General features: G+C 37.5%; 1 protein-coding gene across 6 annotated transcripts in view; it reads left to right on the forward strand.

Moving 5' to 3' along the window:
• Positions 1-25608, forward strand: part of SCAMP1 (secretory carrier membrane protein 1) — an 84311-nt gene that overhangs the window by 5100 nt on the left and 53603 nt on the right. For 4 of the 6 annotated variants that reach the window (XR_006739758.1, XR_006739759.1, XM_036410729.2 and 1 more), the window contains exons 2-5: positions 5761-5838; positions 17177-17275; positions 18743-18851; positions 21124-21252. Coding sequence is in view for 4 of the 6 variants with exons in the window: in XM_036410729.2 (XP_036266622.1) it covers positions 5761-5838; positions 17177-17275; positions 18743-18851; positions 21124-21252 (415 nt within the window). In the remaining 2 variants the exon portion in view is untranslated. The remainder of the gene's footprint in view (positions 1-5760; positions 5839-17176; positions 17276-18742; positions 18852-21123; positions 21253-25608) is intronic. The other 2 variants (XM_036410732.2, XM_036410733.2) reach the window with 1 other exon arrangement.

Below are 25608 nucleotides of genomic sequence, written 5' to 3' on the forward strand. Positions count from 1 at the left end.
AATGCCACTTCTTCAAAATAGACTTGCCCAGGCCGTGGTATTCATGGAAGAGCCACACTCAAGGGGCCAAAGAGCTGCGTGTGACTCTAGAGCCACAGTTTGCCAATCACGGTGTTAGAAAATTCATTTTAGAAATAACAATTAATGTAATTTCTTAAAATAGAATAAAAATCTCAAAGTTGGGAAAGGAAAAGCTTAAAATGTATTTAGTGAGAGTTTATTCTATGAATGAAAAAAAGCCCATATACATGCTATTTTACATTTGACAATGATTCTAATTTCTTCTTAAGAACCTTTTTTTTCACACTTTTTCTTTCTTAATTTTGATTTTTCAGTTAAAGTTGACATACAATTTTATATTAGTTTCATTTATACAATATAGTGACATTTATATATTTATAATAATAAGTTTATTACTTTTGAAGTAAGAACCTTTGATTTCTCTTGCTAACTTGCAATTTGCTCATTGTGTTTTTGTTTGTTTGTTTAAATCCTCACCCGAAGATATTTTTCCCATTGACGGAGGAGATAGGGGAGAGGGGGAGGGAGAAAGAGAAAGAGACATCAATGTGAGAGAGACACATTGATTGGTTTCTGCAAGCATTGGCCCTTACTGGTTTCGGGGTGCAACCCAGGTAGGTGCCCTTCACTGGAATTGAACCTGAGACCCTTTATTGCACAGACCAATGCTTCAACCACTGAGCCATGCCGGCCAGTGTGTGCTCATTGTGTTATATCCAGGTGTAGGTAGTGCAGAATTGGCATTAGAACTTAGATCTCCTGATTCCAAGTGCACTGCCGATGGCACTCTATTTGATTGCATTTTCCACACCATACGTAATTCTTTTTTTTTTTTAATAAATTTTTTTAAATATATTTTTTATTGATTTTATACAGTGAGGAAGGGAGAGAGATAGAGAGTTAGAAACATCGATGAGAGAGAGTCATTGATCAGCTGCCTCTTGCACACCCCCTACTGGGGATGTGCTCACAACCAAGGTACATGACCTTGACCGGAATCGAACCCGGGACCTTTCGGTCCCCAAGCCGACGCTCTATCCATTGAGCCAAACCGGTCCCGGCCACACCAGAATTCTTGTTTTGTATTTGGTGCATTTAATCATGGCTTTGTCACTTAACCAACCATGAGACCTTGGAAAGTTACTTAGCCACTCTATATCTCAGCTTACTCTTCTGTAAAATAGGATAATAATATCATTACCTTCTCTTTGGGATTGTTAATAGGATTAGATGAACGTATACATTTAGCATGTAATAAGTACTCAATGCATGATGGCTTTAATCTGATAATAAAAAAGTAGTATTAATAGTAATTCAAGGAATTGTATTTAATTATATATAACCATATTATTCTTAGCTTATTAATTTGGTGAAGTTCATGTTCCTTTTGACTCTTCTAGAGTGCTAGTAGTAGTTTTTTGGCAGGTCATAGTAGAGGAATTAAGGCCAAAAGTAATGAAGTGATTTGCCCTGAGTCACCTTGCTAGACTAATTCCAGGTTGTCTGAATTCTAATGCTTTGTCACTGGATATGCTTCCTCTCTAATTAAGTAACTCTATTAAAATGGAGCACAATGTCCATTTTGTTTTGGCCTCAAAAATTAATTCTACTTTATCTCTCAAACATAGCTTACAACTCAGCATTCTTATTTATGTTATCTTTTAAGTTACAGTAATTTTGAAAGTATTCTAAGAATTTACAATAGTTGAAGTTGAAAATTGAAAACCTTGTCATTAAAAAGTAACCCCATAATTGAAAGATGTTATACATTTTGTTTCATTTGCATTAAGTTGATGTCCTTAATCCATTTAACTTTTAAGATTGGAGATAGTTTAGCACAGTGGTTGGCAAACTCACTAGTCAACAGAGACAAATATCAACAGTACAAAAATTGAAATTTCTTTTGAGAGCCAAATTTTTTAAACTTCTAACACCATTTCTTCAAAATAGACTCGCCCAGGCCTTGGTATTTTGTGGAAAATCCACACTCAAGGGGCCAAAGAGCCACATGTGGCTCGAGAGCTGCAGTTTGCCAACCATGGCTTTAGGTGATGGGAATTTATTGTTGGATTCTTGTGGGAAGGAAGGTAGCCCAACAGTCACTGCAGTTGTACTGAATTCAGTCTTTGGAAACTAACAAGTTGTCTCCTCAATCCACACCTTCTTGCCCTCAACTTCCTTCCACCAAGTCATTTTCATGTGAAATCAATATGTTTAAAACAGGTAAAAATTTAAGATTAGAGGGTTGGTCTCTGTTACCCTCTTTTCCCTCTTGTGCCCTCACATTTCCTCCTCTTTTTCTCTTCACCTTAAGGCCCTTTTAAGATCTGTAGTCCGTATGAAAGAAAACTGTAACAACAAGTCATTACTCACTAACTAGAATAGCGAGTAACTCTGTGGGCCCTGTTTTTGCTTTGGTGATTCATTGGCAACTCTAATAATTGCCATTCCCTTCAGATCTGTACCTACTGCTCTTTTCTCTGGTCACCATTTGGATCTACTAAGTCTCCACTTGCTGACCATAAACCCAGTTCTAAATTAACTGCAGCAGTGACAACTCTAAAAATTGGATTAAAATATTCATATTTCTATTTTCTTAATTTTCCCTAAAGGCACACATCCCCTCTTGATAATCTTCCTACTCTACATTTTTAGAAAGTTTGGGAGGGGAATCCTGGGAAGTAGAGTGGTTTCATTTCCTTCTTCTCATGTTATTGTACAGCAAGCCTAGTACCTTTATTTTTTTGTCTGTGTTGTACTTTTAATTTATCCTTACTACTTGTATTTTTGTTGTTGCCAAGTTTGAGGTTCCTTATTCAGTAGCTGGTTTCATTTGGTTAAGGCAGAAGGATTTGGCAAGGTGAAGGTGGTTATGAGAAAGTGATAAAATTGGAAAGAAAGGCAGGTGCTGGGTTAGATGGTCAGAGCCTTGTATCTCATTTCAAGGAATTTGTATGTTATAGTTAGTGGAGAGCCTCTAAAAAAATTGAAATAGATGAGGGACATAGGAGAGGGGTTGCAAGAGGGGAATGACAAGGTTATTAATTTTTTAAAGGTAACTTTGATATCTGTGTTGAGGAAGATAAATAGGAGAAGGTACCTTATAGAAAAGAGAGCGGTGGTCTTCAGACTAACAGCAGCATAACACCTGGGAAATGCAGATTCTCAGGCCTTCCCTCAGACCTATTGAATCAGAAAATCTGGGGGTGGGGTGCAGCAGTCTGTGCTTTATTTGATTCTGATGCATGCCAAAGTTTGAAAGGAGGGATATGGAGACCATTGAGATTACATTTCAGTTTCCAAAAGTTTTTCACATTAATTACATAGTTGATTTAGTTGAGATGTTCATTATGTTTGTGTTTTATATTCATAACTAGAGGCCTTGTGCATGAAATTCGTGTGTGGGCGGGTGCCCCTCAGCTCAGCCTGCACCCTCCCCAATCTGGGACCCCTCAAGGCATTTCCCACTGCCCATTTAGGGCAGTCAGACATCCCTCTCATAATCCAGGACTGCTGGCTCCCAACTGCTCACCTGCCTACCTTCCTGATTGCCCTTAACCACTTCTGCCTGCCAGCCTGATCACCCCCTAACCTAGGGGTGTCGAACTCAATCAGAGAAGGGGCCAAAATCTAAAATCCAGCCTAAATCGAGGGCCGAATGGTTTACTGAACATTCATAAACTGTCATTGTGATGGAAACGCAGCGGAGTGCAGTGATGACAGCGCGGTGCGGGCCACATTGCAAGGCCTGACGGGACGGATTTGGCCCGCGGGCCTTGTGTTTGACACATGTGCCCTAACCACTCCCATGCCAGCCTGATTGATATCTAATTGCTCCCCTGCCAGCCTGTTTGCCCCCAACTTCCCTCCTCTGCTGGCCTGGTCACCCCTAACTACCCTCCCCTGCATGGTTGATTGCCTTCAACTGCCCTCCCTTGCAGGCCTGGTCCCTCCCAACTGCCTTCCCTTGCTGGCCATCTTGTGGTAGCCATCTTGTGTCCACTTGGCGGTAGGATCTTTGACCACATGGGGGCAGCTTTCTTGATCTTGTGTGTTGGAGTGATGGTCAATCTGCATATTACTCTCTTATTATTGTAGATAGGATAGAGGCCTGGTGCATGGGTGAGAGCCAGCTGGTTTGCCCTGAAGGTATCCCAGATCAGGGTGGGGGTTCCCTTGGGGCGTGGGGCAGTCTGGCCGAGGGGCCTGTGGTGGTTTGCAGGCCAGCCATGCCCCCGGCACCCCAAATGGAGGCCCTGGTATCTGGGGTTTATTTATCTTCTACAGTTGAAACTTTGTAGCCTGGAGTGGGGGCCTGGGCCAGCCAGAGCAGGGGGAATACTTGGCTTCCTCTGTCACTGGGGGCAACCTAGCCTGCTCTCTCCAGCTCCATGGCTGCTGCCATTTTTCTTGGGATTTATCTTCTATAATTGAAACTTTGTATCCTTGACTGGAGGCCTGGCCAGCCAGGATGTGTGGAAAGCTTGGCTTCCTCCATTGCTGGGGAAATCCAAACCTCCCTCTTACTCTCTGTGGCAGCAGCCATTTTGGTTAGGATTAATTTGTATACTTGCTTTGATTGGTTGGTGGGTGTGGCTGGTAGATATGACTTAGTGTAGCAGAGTGATGGTTAATTTGCATATTACTCTTTTATTAGGTAGGATTCTATTTATAATCAAGAGAAATCCTATATAATAAAAGCCCAGTATGCTAAGTGTCCAGTTGTCCAGTTGGCCATTCAACCAATCAAAGCAAAATATGGTAAGGATATGCTAAAGCCACTCAACCTCTTGCTATGACATGCACTAACCATCAGGGGCCAGATAGATGACTGGTCGACCAGTCGCTATGAAGTGCACTAACTACCAAGGGGCAGACACTCCGAATGGTAGGTTAGTTTGCTGCTGGGGTCTGACTGATCAGGACTGAGCGAGACAGGCCGGAGATGCCCTGGAGCCCTCCCGTGGTTTCTCCCCCACTGGCCCCCTCCCTGGTCCCAATTGTTCATCTGGCCCTCTCACAATCCAGGCTGAGGGACACCCCCCCCCCCCCCCCCCCCAGTGCATTAATTTGTGCACCAGCCTCTAGTAGAGTAAATATTTAGGTTATTTTGATTGAGTTATTTGCATGTAGACCTACTATTAAAAGATTTGAAAAGCTGGGATAGTATGGTAGGTAATCTGTTATACTTGGGAAAGGGGAGACAGTCCAGGGTCGTGTGGGAAAATGAACTATGGTCAGTGGAAGTATTGAAATAGAATAAACAAGTAAGAGGTACTTAATTTTGAGTGCTCTAGATGTTTCCTGATTAAGACATTGGTTTGTAAAGTGGTACTTGGAATCTGTATTAGGGAAAACTGATGGAAGATATAAAAAGAGGAACTTGAACTCTGTGTGGAGTCTGAAGACAAGGATGATGGGTTTCCCCAAGATTTGTTAAGATGCTCTTGTTCAATTAGTTACACAGCTAGCAAGATGTGGTCTATTTTCAGTTTGTATGTAATTGCAAGCATCTGATTTGCAACTAACCCAGTCTTCATTTCTTTTTTCTTTGAGGTTGCAAAGGCTGTGTGTTTAAATTTCAACTTTGTTGAAATGGAACTAAAATAAATCTGATAATCTTCTCTATTTTCATCTGTTAGCTTTGCTAGGTGATCAAAAGTATAGATAAAGCAAATGCTTTGTAAATTGTGTCTTAAATGATAAGTAAAAATTTTCCCCCTTCACATTTTATTCCAGGACCCATCAGTTACACAGGTGACAAGAAATGTTCCACCAGGACTTGATGAATACAATCCATTCTCGGATTCTAGAACAGTAAGACTATTCTTAATTGGACTACTTTTAAATGTTAAAAGTGAAGTTAAATAGCAGTTATATATCAATTGTTTTTTTAGTTGAATGGTTAAATTTATTTAAAACAAGCTGTTAGTATTTTATTTATAATTTAGCAATTTAATTTTTTTTAAAAAACAGGAAGTAATATCAGTAGTAATTGAAATTTACTTTGATGGTCCTAGGGAAATACTGCAAATTTTCTTTTATGTTCTACAAATTAAATTGCTAACAATCCCTCGAATATGTAAATCTTACTGCAGTACTTTAAATAGAAGAGGGACTTTTTTGTGTGTTGGTTTTTTTTTTTTTTGTATATGTGTTGTCTTCATGGTAATGTGGGGTGATGTTTTCTTACAATGAAACAGACCTATGTATGTAACTGTATCATGAATATTTGTATGATTGTTATTTTTTTAATTAAATTATTATCTGTGTACATATACCATTGCTCCCCCCCATACATGCCCTCCCTCCCTGATTGTCATTTGAATTATGTTATTCTGAATAGTATTAGCCGCTGGTAGCCTAGAACTTTGGAACTTTACCTATGGAACTTTACTTGGCCTAGGAACATATTCTTCTCTTCAAAATTCATTGATCTATAAAATGTAGGAGTACGAGAAAAAATCATTGTAGACCAGGGGTTCTGTACCCTAGATGCATATTAGAAACACTAGAGGAACTTTACTATAATATCCATTAGTACCCTAATCTCTTATAGTTAGGGTAGTTTTGTTGTTTGTTTTTGTTTTAGCCCTTTCATTGTGAACCAATTTTGAGAACCACTGAGATAGATTCTGTTGAGAATTCTCTCTCAATTTCTCTGGCAAATAATTTTGTCTTCTGTGTTTGAGTGTTTGCTTAAGTATTATACTCATGAGGTCTCTAATTTTAGAAAATTATTGGCTCTTGAAATATTAGTCACCCTCTTAACAATACTAGAGTTTTGTGCTTGGTTGTACATATCAATATAATGATCCTTATTTGATCACCTTTTTCAGACATATGTTTTCATAGTATAGAAAATAATTGTAAAAAATTCCGTAGGAGCTTTGGTTAGGTGGTTCAGTTGGTTGGAGCATCGTCCCATACACCAAAAAGGTTGTGAGTTCGATTCCTGGTCAGGACACATACCTAGGCGTGGGTTCAATTCCTGGTTGGGCACATAAGGAAGGCAACCAGTTGATGTTCTCTTTCACATTGATGTTTCTCTCTCTCTCCCTCTTCCTCCCTTCTTTCTCACTTCTTCTCTCTAAAATCAATAAAACTTAACCTTAGGTGAGGATTAAAAAAATGTTATGTAGTGTTTCACTTGGAAAATTTTTCAAGATTATTATATTAAATATTTATTTTTTGGAAGAGCTTTATATAAAGTAAAAGCATTATGAGAGGAATGAATTTTTAAATTTAAAGCCCTCATTTAGCATCCTTTGCTGGTAAGTAGTATTTGCAACCCAGACTGGGATTACTACAGTGTTAATTGAGCGAGTAAATGTCAGATTGAACCATGTTAAATGGCCAATAAGTGGACCAGTTTTGACATGTAAAAATGTCAGTTTCATTTGGGGGGGGTGGAGATGGGAAAAAGACTTGAAGTCTACTGATAAAGATTAAAAAGAGGTTTTCATTTACTTTTTAGGAAGATTTTACTAGCAAGAAATAGGTTTAACCTTGACAGGAGCAACTTTACTTTTTTTTTTTTTTTTTAAATCAGTGATAGTATTCTTTATCAAGTTGTCTACTTTGTGCCATGTGCTTTATCCATATTGTCTTATTGGATTCTTATAACATTCAAAATGGCTATTTTTTTAATAAAAAATCTGAGATAAAGACCATTTAGCTTGTAAGTGGCAGAACTGGTTTACTAACTCATTTGTTTTCTATAAAACCTTTACCTTTTCCATTTTGCTAGTAGTGTCTTTAGATTTCCTTTTATATATAGTTTTCTGTTTGAATGGATATGCTAGGGTAGCGGTGGGGAATGTCCAGTCTGCAGCTGTATAAAAGCCTGTGAAATCACTTGGCCCTGCCAAGGCATTAGGGGTGAATTAATCAAATGTTTGACCAAATATACTAGTAGCAGGCTAATTTTTAAGTTGATAATTTTCTATGCCTTTGAATGATGTTATAAATATTTAAATGGCCCTTGGCAGAAAAAAGGTTCCCTACCGCTGCTTTAGGATATTTAAGGAAAGCAACAACTAAATATTCAAATAACTTAAATAATTTATATATTCACTCTATATTTTAAACTCAGAGAAGGGAGTTGTTACAGTATAAACTAAGTCTTTTGGCAGTATAATGGAAGGCTATTGAGCACTTGAATGTGGCTAATGTGAATTGAGATGTGCTATAAAAAAATGGATACTCTTGAGTTATGAAATCGCTTTTTTGTTCAACCTAAAATGCATTTTCCTAATGAACTTATGTTGAGCATGATGGGTGAGTTTCCTGGCCTATCTTCTAAAACAATGTATAAATTACTAGAAGAATTAGTTCATCTTTGAGAATTGGTACGTATTTATGGAGAATATTTCCCTTTTGAATTAGGTAACAGTTGAAAATACCTACTGTAATTTGGTTTTCACTAGTTTCAGCCACTGGTGCTAAGTAGTTGGTAACTTTAGGCAAACCATCTAATCTCTTTGAGCATCTTTTTTTTTTTTTTTTTTTTTAAATGTGTAAAAATAGAGGCAGGGTGGAAAGTGTTGATGAATTATTTCTAATGTAAGTTTTTCTTTTGAAAATGGATAAGAATTTTAGCTCCAGGGACTAAGGAGATAATTAGTTTGTCCCAATTTATCAGTAAATTCATTATTGAATTTAGTAATTCACCTATCTCTAATACCGAAAAAACATTTTCTGTACTATAATGCCTGTCTTTATTTTTTCATGTTGTTCGTTTCTTTTTTTAATCTTTTCCTTTTTCCTTTTTTTTAAAAATTTTTTAGAGCTTATAATCTGTTCTTTCCAGAACCAATCTTCTTTGTTTCTAATCCCAATTAATGGTAACTATTGCCTTCTATCCTCTTAGTATCATTGGTTAGAAATACCTGTGTCCTCTTTAGCTCAAAAGCTGCTGCTGCTTCTTTTTTAACACCTAATCAGTTGCCACATCCTGTCACTTATACCTCCAGTAGATATTACCAGGCTGTCCTTTTCATTCCTACTAAACTGTCCTAATTCAGGTACTCCTGTGAAATAATATAGTGGCCTATCCACTTACCGTTTTTCTTCTTTTTTTGTACTGTGACTGGAATTAGAATTATTTTCCTAAAGCAGAGGTCTCATTAGGTCTGCTCTCCTTAGAAATGTGCACATGGATTAGCATTGGCTATTTAGTAGTGTTGGCAATGTGGGGGCCCTACATGATTTGACCTCAGATTGCCTTAAAAATTGTTTTTTTCTAGACTCTTTTTTAGAGCAGTTTTAGGTTTACAGAAAAATTGAACAGAATCTATAGAGTCTTCATGTACTTACCTGCTAAACTGTTTTTTAGTGCTATCCTCTAATGTGCTATTTACTCTAGCTGAAGTCATGTACTGAGTAACATCCAACTCTATTGAGACCACTACCCCTTAGCCTTTTATCAGTCATTGAACTGAGTCAAGAGAGACTCTATGGTCATAATGCCTGGCTTTCCTACATTATCTTTACCTCCTTCACTGGGTCAAGATGAACCTCTCATACTAGATATATTACTTTTCTATTGCTGTGCAACAAATCACTACAAACTTAGCAGCTTGAAAAACTGCACATTTATTATTTCACAGTTTCTTTTTTTTTAAATAATATTTTTATTGATTTTTTTACAGAGAGGAAGGGAGAAAGATAGAGAGTTAGAAACATCGATGAGAAACATCGATCAGCTGCCTCCTGCACATCCCCTACTGGAGATGTGCCCGCAACTAAAGTACATGCCCTTGACTGGAATCGAACTTGGGATTCCCCCAGTCTGAAGGCCAACGCTCTAATCACTGAGCCAAACTGGTTAGGGCTATTATTTCACAGTTTCTCAGTCACTTGCTTAGGGTTTCACAAGGCTGTGATCAAGGTGTTATCTGGGCAATAATATCATCTATAGAGACTTGATTGCAGAAGAATCTGCTTCCAGGCTTATTCAAGTTGTTGACATTGCTGGCTCTCAGCTGTAGATAGCCCTCAGTTCATAGATGCCATCCACAGTTCCTTGCATGTAGCCTTCTCCAACATGCTCACTTAACTTCATGAGGTCTTTAGAGTATCTGTCCTTTTAGCTTAATAAGATGAAGTCTTATATATCCTACCTAATAAAAGAGTAATATGCAAATTAACCATCACTTGGCTCAAGCACACCCACCAGCCATGGCCATTTAACTGTCCACACTCTTCTCCCTCTTTACTTATCTTTAAAATCTCTTCCCCATCTTTATTCTTGGACGATAACCTTGCTTATTTTACTGAGAAAGTTAAAGCAGTCTATAGAGAACATCCAAGGATTTCCACCATCACATTTACCTACTAGCATTTACACTCATATATACTGCTTTCTTATTTACAGATGAAACAGCTGTGCTTCTGTCTAAAGCCATTCTTTCTATTTGTGCACTAGATTCTATACCTCCTCACCTTAAGAACTTTGCTAAATTTCCCCCTCCTGCATCATCTCCCCCTCTCCCCACCTCACTTTCTGCTGGATTATTCCTATAAAAAGTATGTTGTGCTTTCTTACATCTGAGGGGGAAAAACAAAACCCACTAAAATTTATTCATGTGTTTTAACTGCTTTAAAAAAACAATTAATATAACATGAACTCATTTAAAATGTACAACTCAGTGTTTTTAGTGTAGTCATAGAATTGCACAAGTATTACCAAATTCTAATTTTAGAATATTTTTGTAACTCCCACTTCCAAAAGAAACTCTGTACCATTTAGCTGTCACTTCTCATTCGCCCTCCTTTTCAGCTCTAGACAACTACTAATTTATTTTCTGTTTCTATAGATTTGCCTATTCTGGACATTTCATATAAATGGAATTCTACAATATATGGTCTTTTGTGTTTCCTCTTTTAACACTTAGCACAGTGTTTTGAAGGTTCTGTATTGTGGCATGTATCAGTAAGTGCTTCATTTTTTTTTTTATTGATTAAAAATAATTGTTTCTTTGGTTGTTTATATATTTGGTGTTATGTGTAAGAAACTACTGCCCAGCTGAAGGCCATAAAAACTTACCACTGTAAGTATGGTTTTAGTGTTTACATTTAAGTTTATAATCCACTTTGAGTTAATTTTTGTGTATGGTAAGAGATAAATTTAAAAATTCATTCTTTTTCATGTGGATATCTACTTGTTCTAGTAACAGTTATTGAAAAGACTTTTTTTTCTCTCATTGGATTATCTTGGTGAAGATCAGTTAATGATAAATGTAAGGGTTTATTTTTGGACTCTGTTTTATCGTGTTAGTATATGTCTATCCTTAAGCAGCTAAGCATGGTTGGAGAAACCATGCACATTCCTTATTCTATTACCATACTGTCTTGATTACTGTAACTCTATATCAAGACTTTATCTTGACCTAGTTTTCTTTCTATCCATTTCTGGTATCCATTCCCTTCCCTGAAATATTTTCTTTGTTCCCATTGCTTCAGAACTCCTGTGAAGAGTTGTCTACTTGTTGTTGTTTTTTTCTTTCTTTTTTCTAAAAGATGCTTCAATAAGGGTTTTGTTCCCAATAGTGTACCAAAATGCAATTGTCAAGGTAACTATTGACTTCCACATTCTTATCCAATAGTAAATTTTCAGTCTTAGTCTTACTCAATCTGTAATCAGTACTGACATTCAATCATTATCACATTCTTGAGACACTTTCATTTGGCTTTCAGAGCACTGGAGTTTTTCCTTTGCTGGTATCTCTCGTACTCCTTCCCCCAATCCCAAATATTGAAGTGTATCAGGAGTTAGGCTTTGCTTCTTTTACCTTTCTATGCTCACTCAAATGGTGATTTCACCTAATCTTACATCTTTAAATACCATCTATATGCTGGTGACTCCCAAATTTACATCTTCAGCACAGACCACTCACTACTTTGAACACCAGACTCATATATTCAAATACCTACTAGATAAGTCTACCTGGATGTCTTAGAAATTACAAATTCAACATGCCAAAACTGAACTGAATCCTCTGCTTGTAAATCTGCTCATTTTCATTCTTTCTTATTTCTGTCCTACTGATTGGTTAGTCCCAAACCTTGGTACTATTTCACTATTTCCATTTTCTTATCTCTCACATTGTTTTGTCAGGAAATCCTATTGGCTCTTCTTTAAAAATACATCTAGAACTGACCCCTTATCTCCATAGTCATGACTTAGTTTAAGCTGTGGTCATCCCTTGCCTGGATTACTGCAGTGGTGGTTTCCTATCATACCTCCATCTACCTTTGCCCCATTCTCATTTATTTTCAACTCAGCAGCCAGAGTGATTCCTTAAAGTCCATCATTTCAGTCCCCTGATTAGAACTCTTTATGGTAAAAACCGGCAGTCTTTAAAATAACCTATAGTTTGGTCTCTAATATCTCTATTTATTTCCTTACACTCTATTACCTCATGTATTCCTATCTAGGACACTGGTCTTTCTCATATATGTTGGGCATTCTCCTCACTGCCCTGACTGTTCCTTTAGCCTAAAATGATCTTTCCCCCAGATATCAGGAAGGCTGACTTCTTCACTTCCTAACCATGTTTGTAAAATTATCCACACGCCACCTTTACTCATAACCCATTTATCTTGTTTCTTTTGTTATTCCATAAAATTTTTTTGCTTTCTTAAGATACTCTACAATGTGTGTGATCAATATAAGTATTGTTTAACTTCCATTGCTAGAATGTAAGCTCTGTGAAGGTGGTAGGGATATTTACCTGTATTGTTCATTAATATATCCCAAGTTTCTATAACTGGTTTTGGTACATTATAGTTGATCAGTAAGTGTTTGATTAATTTATTAATGAGTTTGTATGGTGCATGCTTCCGTTTCTCTATGTGCCTTTCTCTATTTGGAAACTCCCATCTGTGTGTGTGTGTGTGTGTGTGTATGTGTGTGTGTGTGTGTGTGTGTACATATATACTATCTTCTTTCCATTATGCATCTCCTCCCCCAGTTATTCTCACTTTTAAAAGCCTTGTTTTAAAATGGTTATCTATCCCGATAAAATTGTTTGTCCCAATTCTAACATTAGTATGTATCATTTTCATACTAATAACAAGAGAATCTGTGTTAAGCACAGCCACAGTCAGTACTTGTCTGCTCAATCAGAGGTTGATAAAGTCAGTGAAAGCTGCACAAAGTTTTAGGTTTCTTTTGGCAGTCTCTCCACTAGGTAGAAAGGATAGGAAAGTAGTTTGTAGAAGCTGTAAACTAGAGGGGAGTTCTCAAATTTCAAGGTGTTTAAGAATCACCCTGGGCAGTTTAAAAATTGGGAGCTTGTTAAAAAGGCAATTCCCTTCTTCTCAGCCCCTGAGTTTTTGAATCAGTATGTCCAACATGGGGCCCAGAGTCTGCATTTTCAATAAGCACCAGGGATTTCTTATTTAGGAGAATTATGAACACATTAAGAAACATTGTTTAGACTCTGAGTATACTTAGGGACTTTATTGATAAACAAATGGAAGAGAAAGGGCAGGACAAAGCAAGAAAAAATTTTATTGAATAGGTGTTTAAAATATGGGAGAAAACTAGGAAGGAGAACATACTTGTTTATACATAAGACACCTATGGACACTCCATGACCTAAAAGAATTTTGAATATTAAGCAATTTATTTAATAATGAAATGCTTTTGGAATTTCCAGTGCAAAGATTTCACTGTATTATAAACAGTCCATCTATTACTGTATTACCATGATTGTTATAATGTTTTAAATTCTATTGAGCCAAAATATGTATCTTACTATAACTTTTATTTATTGGCCTGGTTGAATTTTCTAAAGCCACACAGAGCAGGCAACTGTAGTATGGTAATTTGTGTTAAAATGTAAAAATTAGAAACAACCTAAGGTAAGTACTGGATAAGTAAAATTGTGTGTGTCTGTGTGCATACGCACACACATATATACATAGTAGTAGACCCACACAATGGAATATTATTTAGCCATAAAAAAAAAAAAGGAAATCTTGCCATTTGTGACAACATGGGTGGATCTGGAGGGCATTATGCTAAGTGACATAAGATAGAGACAAATACCTTTTGATCTCATTTATATGTGGAATCTTAAAAAACTGTCAAGCAATTGAACTCAGAGATATAGAGAACAGATTGTTAGTTGCCAGAGACAAGGTGGGGATGGGCAAAATAGGTGAAGGGGAAGGGAGGAGGTCAAAAGATACAAACTTCCATTATAAGTCATGGGGTTATAATATATAGCATGGTGATTATAGTTAATAATACTGTATAGTATATTTGAAAGTTACTAAAAGAGTAGCTTTAAAAAGTCCTCATCATAAAAAAATTGTAACCACATTGGGATAGATTTACTAGACTTATTGTGGTGATCATTTAGCAATATATACAAATATCGAATCATTATGTTATATACCTGAAACTAACAAAGTTTCATGTCAATTATTCTTCAATAAAAAATAAATAAATATAACCCGTAACTTTCACAGAGATACTTTAAAATTTAGCCTACTTCTAATTGGTGAAATTCCATCCACCAAGGGAGGATATACAGCTTTGCTCTGCCAGACATTGTTTTTTATTCTATCCCACAGTAGCTTTCTTCCTATTCTCCTGACTTGTCTGATTGTTTCCCTCCATCTCAGCCTTTCTGTTTTTCTCAATACCTTAGGTTTTCCCCAGGGTCTGCCAGAGCAGACACAGTTTCAGGGTTGTCAAGAGAAGACCTCATCTTATTCTGGTACATTCAGTTGTACTAGAGTGGCCACTTTCCCCCTATAGATGGGTTAACTTTCCTTCCAATCTGGAGTTCTGATGAGTGTGAAAATAAGATGATATACTCAGAAGTGGCTATTGAGGCAGAAATATATTTCTTCTTGAATCTTAGATTTTCCTTCTGGTATCATTGTTCTTATTCCTAAATTGTAAGTTTTTGTGTGTGTGTGTGTGTGTGTGTGTGTGTGTGTGTGTGTTTTTGTGAGGGTCTGTTGGTAGTAACTTTTTCAATATTTTTCACCTTGGTTCTCAAATGTAATTTATGGAATTTAGAAATCTATGTTGACACTTATCTCTCATCAGCTTGGCACATTCTGTGTGGGCTTCCATTGTTGTTGTTGAGAAATTAGCTCTCAGTCTTAGTGACATTTTTTTAAAATGTAGGTTTGTGTCTTTTTTCTCTGACTGTTTTTAGGATCTCTTAGTCTTAGGATTTGCTCTTTCACAATGAACTATCTAGTGTTATTTTTTTCATAATTTGGCTGGGTTTTGAAGTTTTGACTTTAAAAATCAGTTTCACAATGAGGTGTCTAGTGTTATTATTTTTTCTTAATTTGGTTGGGTTCTGGAGTTTTAAATTTGAGAATCAGTGTCCTGACATTCTGTTTGAATATTGACTCTCATTCTCTCTGTTCTCTGAAACTCTTTAGTTTTTTAGGCTTTCTCACTCTGTTATCTCTCTTAACCTCTCGTGTTCCCCTCTCCCTCGCTGTGTTCTGTGCAGTTTCTTTAGACCTACTTCTATTTTTCTAATTATCTCTTTATCTTTATCGTTGTATAGTCTGCTATTTAACTTCTCTATTGTAATTTGAATTATTACAGTTTTCATTTTTAGAGGTTTCATTTGTATATTTTTAAGATGATGTTTGTAGTGCCTCCTCTGTTGACTATCAAGTTTCTGTATTTGTGTAGGTTTGTTTCTGTGTCCTTTTTGTTTATTGGCATCTCTGCATCTGTACCACACTCTTAATTACTATTAAATTATAAAATAAAATAAGTCTTGATTAACTTCCCTCTTTTCCTTCAAAATTGTTTTACCTATTCTTAGCCCTTGGTTTTTTCATATGTATGTAAGAATCACCTGTACTACATTTTATCTTTGTTGTGCCTGGCTTCCTTTTCTGAGCTACTATTTGCTGTGTCAGGATAAAGTCCTGCTATATTGGTGTCTTTCAGCTTTAATAGTTTTTGGTGTTTGTTTGAACTTCCCTTTGCAACTTCTTTATGTTTTCTTTTCCTTCCTCTGTCTTCCTGTCATTTTTTTCTTATGGTCATTACAAAAGTATTTTAAAGCCCTGGTCGGGTAGCTCAGTTGGTTAGAGCATTGTCCCAATATGTCAAGGTCAGGGCATATATAAGAAGCAGCCAATGAATGCATAAATAAGTGGAACAACAAATTAACATTTCTCTCTCATTTTCTCTCTCCCTCCCCTTTCCGTCCCTCCCTCACTCTCTCCATTTCTCCCTGTACCTCTCTTGTCCTCCCTCTCTCCCGCTTCCTTCTTTTTCCCCTGCTCTCCCTTCTGTCTCTCTCTAAAATCAATAAATAAAAAATAAAAAGTACTTTAAAATTAAGGTAGTATATTGGGGGAGGGGAAACAAATAATAGAAAATAAGATAAAGCAAAAGGTAAAAATCCCTCTGATATCAGTTTGCTGAGATCTTTCAGAATTTTTTCTGAACATGTACAGATGTGTGTTTATAAAAGTAAAAATTGTCATATACATACTATTTTGTAGTTTGCTTTATTTCATTTAGTATTTAAAAAATATCCTTCTATAGCTGTAACACGTTCCTTTTAATGACTGAATCATATGGATACACAGTAATTTAAACAGTTCCATTTTTAAGAGTCTGTAGATATCTACCTACTTTTTGATCTTGCAGCTTTCAAATACTGCTAATCCTAATCAGCAAAGTAGAGGTTGTGCAGTTTATTTCATATCTACCTAAGGTCTCTCCTCTTAATTCTTTTCAAGGGAATTAGTGGGGTTCTGTCAAGAGTCATCCTTGGGGCACTGGCATATACCTTTCTTAAGATGGGAGAGTTGATAGTTAAGCTTGGTGTAAATCTTTAGTGTGGTCATATATGTATTTTACTAAAAAGAAATACTCAAAGGTATTTGTTTGTTACATGCAGTATCCCAGAGAAGATTGTTTTTGGTGTAGTGTTAGAGGTAGAACCCAGATTGAAGATTATAGAAATGAATGAGAAAATGGAGATGGAGAGCTTACACAGGTCTTTGTCCCAACTTGACTATGAGATTGTAGGGGAAGAAGAGAGGCAGTTCTTGGCATTTTGCCTTTTGTTGGTATTTTGCCTTTTGAAAGAAGTTAAAGTTGGATCTCTGTGTTATATAATTTTCCATTTTCTTAATTTCCTAGCCTCCACCAGGCAATGTGAAAATGCCGAATGTACCCAGTACACAACCAGCAATAATGAAACCAACAGAGGAACCTCCACCTTATACACAGATTGCAAAGGTTAGTTCATGTTAATGTGCAAATTCATATGGAATTTACAATATCAGTATTATTTACTTCCAGAGATAAATAATTTTTTATTTGTTGCATTCCATATTGTTTAATTTTTAACTTATTTTTTAGTCTAGGTTAGCCACCTTGTAGATTCTATAATACTCACATGTCTCTTTCAGCTTATAACATTTGCTTTATTCCCTGACTAGAGGCCCGTTGCATAAAGATTTGTGCAAGAACAGGCCTTCCTTCCCCTGGCTTTGCTCCTGGCCACCCAGGAGCCTTTGTAAGTCTTTGCTCCCGGTGGGAGCGTGGCTACTGTAGCTCCCTCCACCCCTGCCTTCCCTGTCATAGCAGGCATCCCACCCCACCTGGCCACTCCGCAACTGTATATGCAAATTAATCTGCCATCTTTGTTGGGTTAATTTGCATACTCCTTATTGGCTGATGGGCATCTCAGAGGTACGGTCAATTTTCATATTTTTCTTTTATTAGTGTAGATTGGCAATTATTAAATTCATCTAATACCTTGGTGTATAATTTTTATAGTGAAAATTTTATTGCCTTTGGTATCACTTAAAAAAAATATATTTTATTGATTTTTTACAGAGAGGAAGGGAGAGGGATAGAGTGTTAGAAACATCGATGAGAGTGAAACATTGATCAGCTCCCTTCTGCACACCCCCTACTGGGGATGTGCCCGCAACCAAGGTACATGACCTTGATCAGAATTGAACCTGAGACCCTTTAGTCCACAGGCTGATGCTCTATCCACTGAGCAAAACTAGTTAGGGCTTGGTATCACTTTTTATTACACGATGCCATTACAGTAACAATGACAGAATAATAAATATTACTGGAAGGGCATTATAATGGCTAACTAAGCAAGAGACATTGGTAGGAGTTTGAGAAAAATACAAGATAAAAGTAGATGACTAGGATTCCTGCTATCACATAAAGTCAGGTAGAGTATAGATCAGAATTTCGGAACCATGTCCTCCTTTCATGCCATTATTTTATAAAATATAAGATGTTATTTGTTCTTGCATTGGGAACCTTATATGCCATTTAACCCAATTCATAAGAGTCAATTAAGTTGCTCTTTTCTCCATTTGTCTGTTTTCCTCAACACTTCCATTTTTCTTTGTTATTCACTCATTTAAGCACAGAGGTGATTTTCATTTTCCTGATTACCTTAGGACTCTGACCACTCTTAGGATTTTTTTCTGTCCTAATGTGCCCAATATTCCCATGAAGGTTTTCATAACCAAAAGAATCAAATATCTATGGCTATATGGATCAAATATCTATATAATATTTTCTGAAACTAAAATCTTCAGTAAATTCCTATACTTTGGAAGAACATTTGAATTAAGTTTCTAGCATAGTAGAGGGAGAAGAAAGAGATAGCATATCAATGTTTCAATATTTTATACTTATGACAACCTATTCACTTATTATTTTTTTGTGTAGGAACATGCCTTGGCCCAAGCTGAACTTCTTAAGCGCCAGGAAGAATTAGAAAGAAAAGCTGCAGAATTAGACCGTCGGGAACGAGAAATGCAAAACCTCAGTCAACATGGTAGTATCTAAAATGTTTGAAATAAAAATAACTTTAAACACTTTAGATAATGTCTGCACTGGCTCTAAGTCATTTGGTTTGTGAATAAAATTCTGCTCGGTTTTCCTATTCTAACGAGATCAGACATAGCCAATATTCTACTTGATACTGTGTAGCTCTTTGAAATTGGCTGATTTGCATAGTCTTTTGATAGTTTAGAACAGTGTTAGCCTTATCACACAGAAAGTGAATTCAAATATGATAATTTTGGTTTATTCTAAAGCCAGGAACCTTTGATTATGCACTTGAGCTATCTTTGCTTCTAATAAAATTTTATGAGTACATGGGACTACATTTGACTCTTCTAGTTTAGTTAGCCTATCAGTATTTTCAAATTATTTGCTCCTGTCCTCACAAGTATTTTCTATTTTTTTTTTAAATATACTTTATTGATTTTTGTACAGAGAGGAAGGGAGAGAGATAGAGAGTTAGAAACATCGATGAGAGAGAGTCATCGATCAGCTGCCTCTTGCACACCCCCCACTGGGGATGTGCCCGCAACCAAGGTACATGCCCTTGACCGGAATCGAACCCGGGGCCCTTCAGTCCCCAAGCCGACGCTCTATCCATTGAGCCAAACCGGTCCCGGCACAAGTATTTTCTATTGTTTGAATCATGTGAAAGAAGTAAGTCTGCAGTGAGTCTAGGAAGCTTCTGGTATTTTGATGATGCCAAAGAAATAAATAAATGCTGAATTATTAGCTATGAAATCTACTCAGGCTGTTATTACCAAAGGCCACTTCAAGAGAGTATTTTAGGGAAAGCTAGCAGTCTCTGGGTACGAAGAGATAAGAGTTAGACAAGTCATTGTTAGTATGTCTGGGATAGTGAAGGGATGACAGGACTAGGACAGCAATAATAAATTATCTGTTTCTTATCTTAGAATGTGTAAACCCAAGGGCTCCTGAGAGTACATTTATCCTAGGCCATTTTCTTATTTGCAACATCAGAGACATCTCTAAAAGGAGAAACTAAAGGTGTAAATAGGTATTTCAGAAATACCTATAACTAAAAGCTACCCTATTTCCTTAGCATTGAATACTACAAGTTATTTCTATGAGAGAGATTTTAGTAAGGGTTGAAATGAAGAGTGGGAAATTAAAAGATAGATTTGTAGTATGTTGTACGTTTAATCCTCAGTACAGTTCTCTGAAGGGTGGTATAGTTGTTGTTCTCATTTTTCAGATGTAAAAACTCAGTCTTTAGAAGCTTAAGTAAGTTGCCCAAGGCCACCTAGACAGTAAGTGGCCAGGCCAGGCATGTCTGGTTTCAAGTCTTGTTCTTTATAGTCGTGCTCTGTTACTTCTCAAATAGTGTGAGACTTGTATGAGAAATGCATGAACTACATGAAATTAGAAAAGAATGATAAATAGTGGAGACGTGGGAGAGAATCAGAAATAGGTCATGCTTTTTCTGCTATGAAATTTTTTCTGGTCTGTAAAATCTAATTTTAAAGGTTGTGAGATTATCATATCTAAAATGATAAAATGGCCTTTAGATGCTATTTTTACTCTCTATTTTTAATATTTGACTTCTTTAATTTTATATTTTTCCCTACTTTCAGTCTAATTTCTTTATGTAGACCCTTTACCCTCCCCCTCACAGTTTGAATTTGTTTTTTTTCTCCAGGTTTTTGAAGGTGCTATAGTTCCTTAGCATCTTCATGACTCCCTTATAGTTTTGTAATTTACTTACATGTCTTTTGGATGTTATTTTTCTGAGACTTTGGGATTTCTGAATTTGATACTTTCAGTATTGTTTAATCGTGTGTTTTTTTTCATGATGTTAACAGTAGAAAATTCCAAGGATTCAAAAGCTCGGTCTTCCCTCTCCACATGGGTTAGAAATTAAGTTAAAGATGTAAGACACTGAGGAAGATATTAGAGAGATTTAAAAACTGCATGACCTGCATGTGAGAGCCAGACTCTTGGGACTTTGAAAGTAATATTTTAGGGCAGAGTCACAGGGTATGTGCCTTTATGCTTTTTTTCATTTTCTCATTTCAACTGTACATACTTTCTGCTAAATATTATATGACACTGGAAAATTTTACCATCCAATGTTTTAAAGGTTATAAAGATTGGCTTTAGAGTTCTCTAAGAATGTGGAGAAATACAGTGTTGTATTTATAAAACACCTATAAAATAATAGATACTGTTCTTTATTCTGAAATAAAAAATAAGAATAGCACATATTTGTCCTACATAAATAACTTAAAAAAATTTTTTTGCAGGCAGAAAAAATAATTGGCCACCTCTTCCTGGTAATTTTCCTGTGGGACCTTGCTTCTATCAGGATTTTTCTGTAGACATTCCTGTGGAATTCCAGAAGACAGTAAAGATTATGTACTACTTGTGGATGTGTGAGTACAGAATAAATTACTGTATATATTCAACAAGTTTTCTATTTTATTGCCAAAACTCTCCTTTTTTGGAACTCATATTAAGGGTAGTATCATTAATTGGTATTTGTCTATAGATTTTCTAATTTTCAGAGTGGAATGTATATTTGGGTACTTCAAAATTTTACTGTGTGTGACGATCTAAGTTCTTAGCTGAAAAAACCCTATATATAAAGAACTGGCATTCTCTTGAGGAAAGATCTTTTCTGTCACATAGGTAGAATTTTGCAGTTATTCCTTTTTCTTGAAAAATCTTCTCTGGGCAATATTTGCTTTGGAAAAATAGGCATATATTTTTATGTAAATGAAGGCCATTAAACATTCTGTTAAAGCATTATGACTATTTTTAAAGGAGCATAAAATATTATAATATTATAAACTATTTTTTCTTATAGTCTTATAGCTTTGAGCATAATTTACACTTCAATTTCAAGTGGGAATGAATACTATTATTATTTAAAGTACCTAATTAATATAGGAGGTTTTATTGAATAAGACATTAGGACATACATTTTAGGTTATGATGCTCAGATTGCTTTGAGTATAATTATAACTCCTGGTATACCAAAATAAAAGGTCAACCTGTTAATAGTTTGCTGTATGTACACAGAATTTCCAATTACTCTGTTTTATTTTCATTCCAATCATCTCAGTCCCATTTAATATCATCATGTCAGTAGGAGAGATAGCTGTCACAACTTCTCATCTGCACAACCTCTAGGTTAGTGGATAATTTGTAGGGCGCATTCTTGATGAAGGAAATTTGTGTGTGTTTACTGTATAATCAGGGAGACTTTCCCTCTTCAAATATGAGATAATTTTCCTCAAAATATTTTAGGAGCATTCTTTATACACCGAGTGGCCAGATTATTATGATCTCTGAACACATAATAATTGGCCACTCGAGTGTATATCCTATATACTAAAAAACTAATATGCAAATTGTCCCTTCAACCAGGAGTTCGACCAGCAGGCAGGCCAGCCGGCCAACTGCCCATGTCCCCTCCCCCTGGCCAGGCTGGCTGGACCCCACCCATGCACAAATTCATGCACTAGGCCTCTAATATATATTATATATGGTATATATATATATATATCCTATCTAATAAAGAAGGAATATGCTAATTGACCATCACTCCATCACAAAGATAGCTGCACCCACAGCTGAGGCCAAGTTCCCATAAGGAGCCTTAATGAGCAATCAGCAGGGACCTGAGGGTACACCCTCCCCTGCCCCTGTGGGGCTTGGCGGGGACCTCAGGCCGCACCCCTGTCCTGACGTAGGCTGGAGTACATCAGGTCACACACCCCAGTCCCAGTGCCAGGCCAGGGGACCTGAGGTCATGCCCCCGACCCAGCAGGGCTTGATGGGAGACCTCAAGGTGTGCTTCCTGTCCTGGTGCTGGGCTAGGGGATCTCAGGCTGTGACCCCTGCCTGGCTGGGCTTGACAGGGTACCTCAGATGGTGCCCTCCACCCAGTGGGATTTGACAGGGGACCTGAGGCTGCACCCCCCAACCTGTCAGGGCTTGTCGAGAGACCTCAAGCCATGACCCCACCCAGCAGAGCTTGACAGAGGATCTCAGGCCGTGTCCCTCTCCTGGCAGGTCTTGATGGAGGACCTGAAGTCATGCCCCCACCAGGTCCCCTGGTGCCAGGCCAGGGGACCTGAGGCTATGCCCCCTGCCTGGCTTGACAAGAGTGGGACTGGCTGGGTCTGGGTCTAGCCCAATGGTGGGGGGAGGGGGCAGCTAGGTCTGGGTCTCACGTGATTTTGAGGTGCATGTGGGTGGGCAGGGACTTGACTCTGGGTCCTGTGGTGAGCCTCAGACTCTGATAGGAGGAATGTCTTCCTATACATTTTACTATTTTTTTTTCATCTCTGACACTTCTATTATAAAGAAAGGGCAAGTAGCAACATTAAATTATTTCCTCTAATTAATCCCCCTTTAATATGCACAAATTTCATGCACCAGGTCACTAGTGCACACACACTCACACACACACACACACACACACACACACACACACACACTCACACACTGAGTGGCCAGATTTATTATGGGTTCAGAGATCATAATAATCTGGCCACTCAGTGTATAAGGTGAACTTGCTTTGGAATGTGAGAAGTGATTCCTTATGGATAATACATTTTTAACCCTCATTTTGGGTTGATTTTTGTTATTGATGTAATATATTTTGTTGAATCCCTCGCATTAGCACATATTACAGTAGTATATTGTTAACATTAAAAGTTTTGATTCTGTATATGTACACACTAACCAACTCATATTTTATTTAATCAACATACTCATATATGAAAATATATAATAATTATTTTTAATGGGCATAAATTGGCTTAACATTTTAGGTATATGTTCTTTGGTTTAGTGAAAAACATTCTGATGGTGGAGATGGGGGTTGGAAGGAATTCAGTAAATAGAAATTGAATGGGGAAGATGATTAATTTTAACTGAATGATTAACTAGTCTCCCAATGCCCATTTGTTTAAAATAGGCCTTTTTAGTCTTAGAAGTATATAACTTTATGAGGTTCTTAGAAATGATATAGTTGGCTATATTTTTTCCTAATTCTGTTCAGTTGGAAGATCTTAACTGTATTCAGAGAGGGCCCAAGATTCCAATTAAGGTTCTAATTTGAAGAAGTGTTTCCTGGAACAAAATGAGATCTGGTACCAATTCAATAATGTCTCTAAGTTTCATAGGATAGAAGTATTTAAATAAGTTCTTTTTAAGAAGGGTCAACTTGTTACTGATTTTAGAGTTGACTAATGCTTTTACACTGTAATCCTATACCATAGAGGTAATAGGTAAATTGACCGTCACACCTCACAAAGATGGCTGCTTATGAGCAGGCTGGCAGGGGGTTAGTGAGGGACTACCAAATGATTGAACAAACAGACTGCGTGGGGCGACCAGGCCGGCAAGAGGTTTAGTGAGAGACGCCCAAACAACTGAACAATCAGGCTGTGTGGGGCGACCATGCCAGCAGTGGTGTTAGTGAGGGATGACCAAACGACTGAACAGCAGGCTTCATGGAGCGACTAAGCCAGCAGGGGGGCTGTGAGGGGCAACCAGGCAGGCAGGGGGAGCTATAAGAGATAACCAGGATGGCAGGTGGGGCAGTTAGGGGTGACCAGGCTGGGGGGTACAATTGGCGGCGACCAGGCTAGCAGTGGGGGCTGTTGGGGTGATTAGGCTGGCAGGGAGGCAGTGAGGGGCAACTAGGCCAGCGGGGTGGGGGGGGTGCATTTGGGGGCAACCAGGCCTGCAGGGGCGGCAGTTAGGAGCGACAAGGCCAACAGGTGGGGAAGTTAAAGGGGACCAGGTCAGCACACTGAGGCAGTTAGGGGTGATCAGGCTGGCAGTGGTGGTGGGCAGTTAAGGGCAACCAGGTAGGCAGGCAGGTGAGCGATTAGGAGCCAGCAGTCCAGAATTGTGAGAGGGATGTCCGACTGCTGATTTGATTGGGCTAAACTGACAGTTGGATATTCCACAATGTCCTGGATTGGAGAGGGTGCAGGCTGGAATGAGGGCCCCTCCCCCACACAAATTTTGTGCACCGGGCCTATGGTGATAATAATAATGAGCAAACATTTATTGAGGATTTACTTTGTGCAAGGCACAATGCTAATCACTTTTATGTATATTACATTATTAAATTGTAACCACACTATGAAGCAGGTACTATATTACTTAGTTTTATAGATAGGGAAACTAAAGAATAGAGAATATGAGTTACACAGAAAGGAAGGTTGGAGTTGGATTGCTTGACTCCAAAGCTCAGAGTCTAGAGTTACATGTTATACCATCTACACAGTACCAAAATGAAGAAGTATTTGACATTTTCAACCCAAATACAACAGATATGCTTTCAAAGATACCATACTTAATGTGCTTAGTAAAGCAAATTGAAATTTTATATGAGGAGTCATTCGGCTTGCAAATCAGGTAAACAAAATGGACTAAATATTTCATTAGTATTCTACCTACATTGGAATCCAACAAGTGGTTTGGAATTGGATAGAAATTAGCAACAGAATTATTCATTTCACATTACCTTCCCTTTATGTGTGTTTTTTGATCTCTATAAAGTGGACCAATTGTTTAGTAAGTAGGCCTAAACACTTTTTTCCCCCCCCAAATATATTTTATTGATTTTTTACAGAGAGGAAGGGTGAGGGAGAGAGAGTTAGAAATAGCGATGAGAGAGAAACATCAATCAGCTGCCTCCTGCACACCTTCTACAGGGGATGTGCCCAGTACCAAGGTACATGCCCTTGACTGGAATTGAACCT

This window comes from Pipistrellus kuhlii, unplaced genomic scaffold, assembly GCF_014108245.1.
Source record: "Pipistrellus kuhlii isolate mPipKuh1 unplaced genomic scaffold, mPipKuh1.p scaffold_m20_p_4, whole genome shotgun sequence".
NCBI classification, from domain to species: Eukaryota; Metazoa; Chordata; class Mammalia; order Chiroptera; family Vespertilionidae; genus Pipistrellus; species Pipistrellus kuhlii.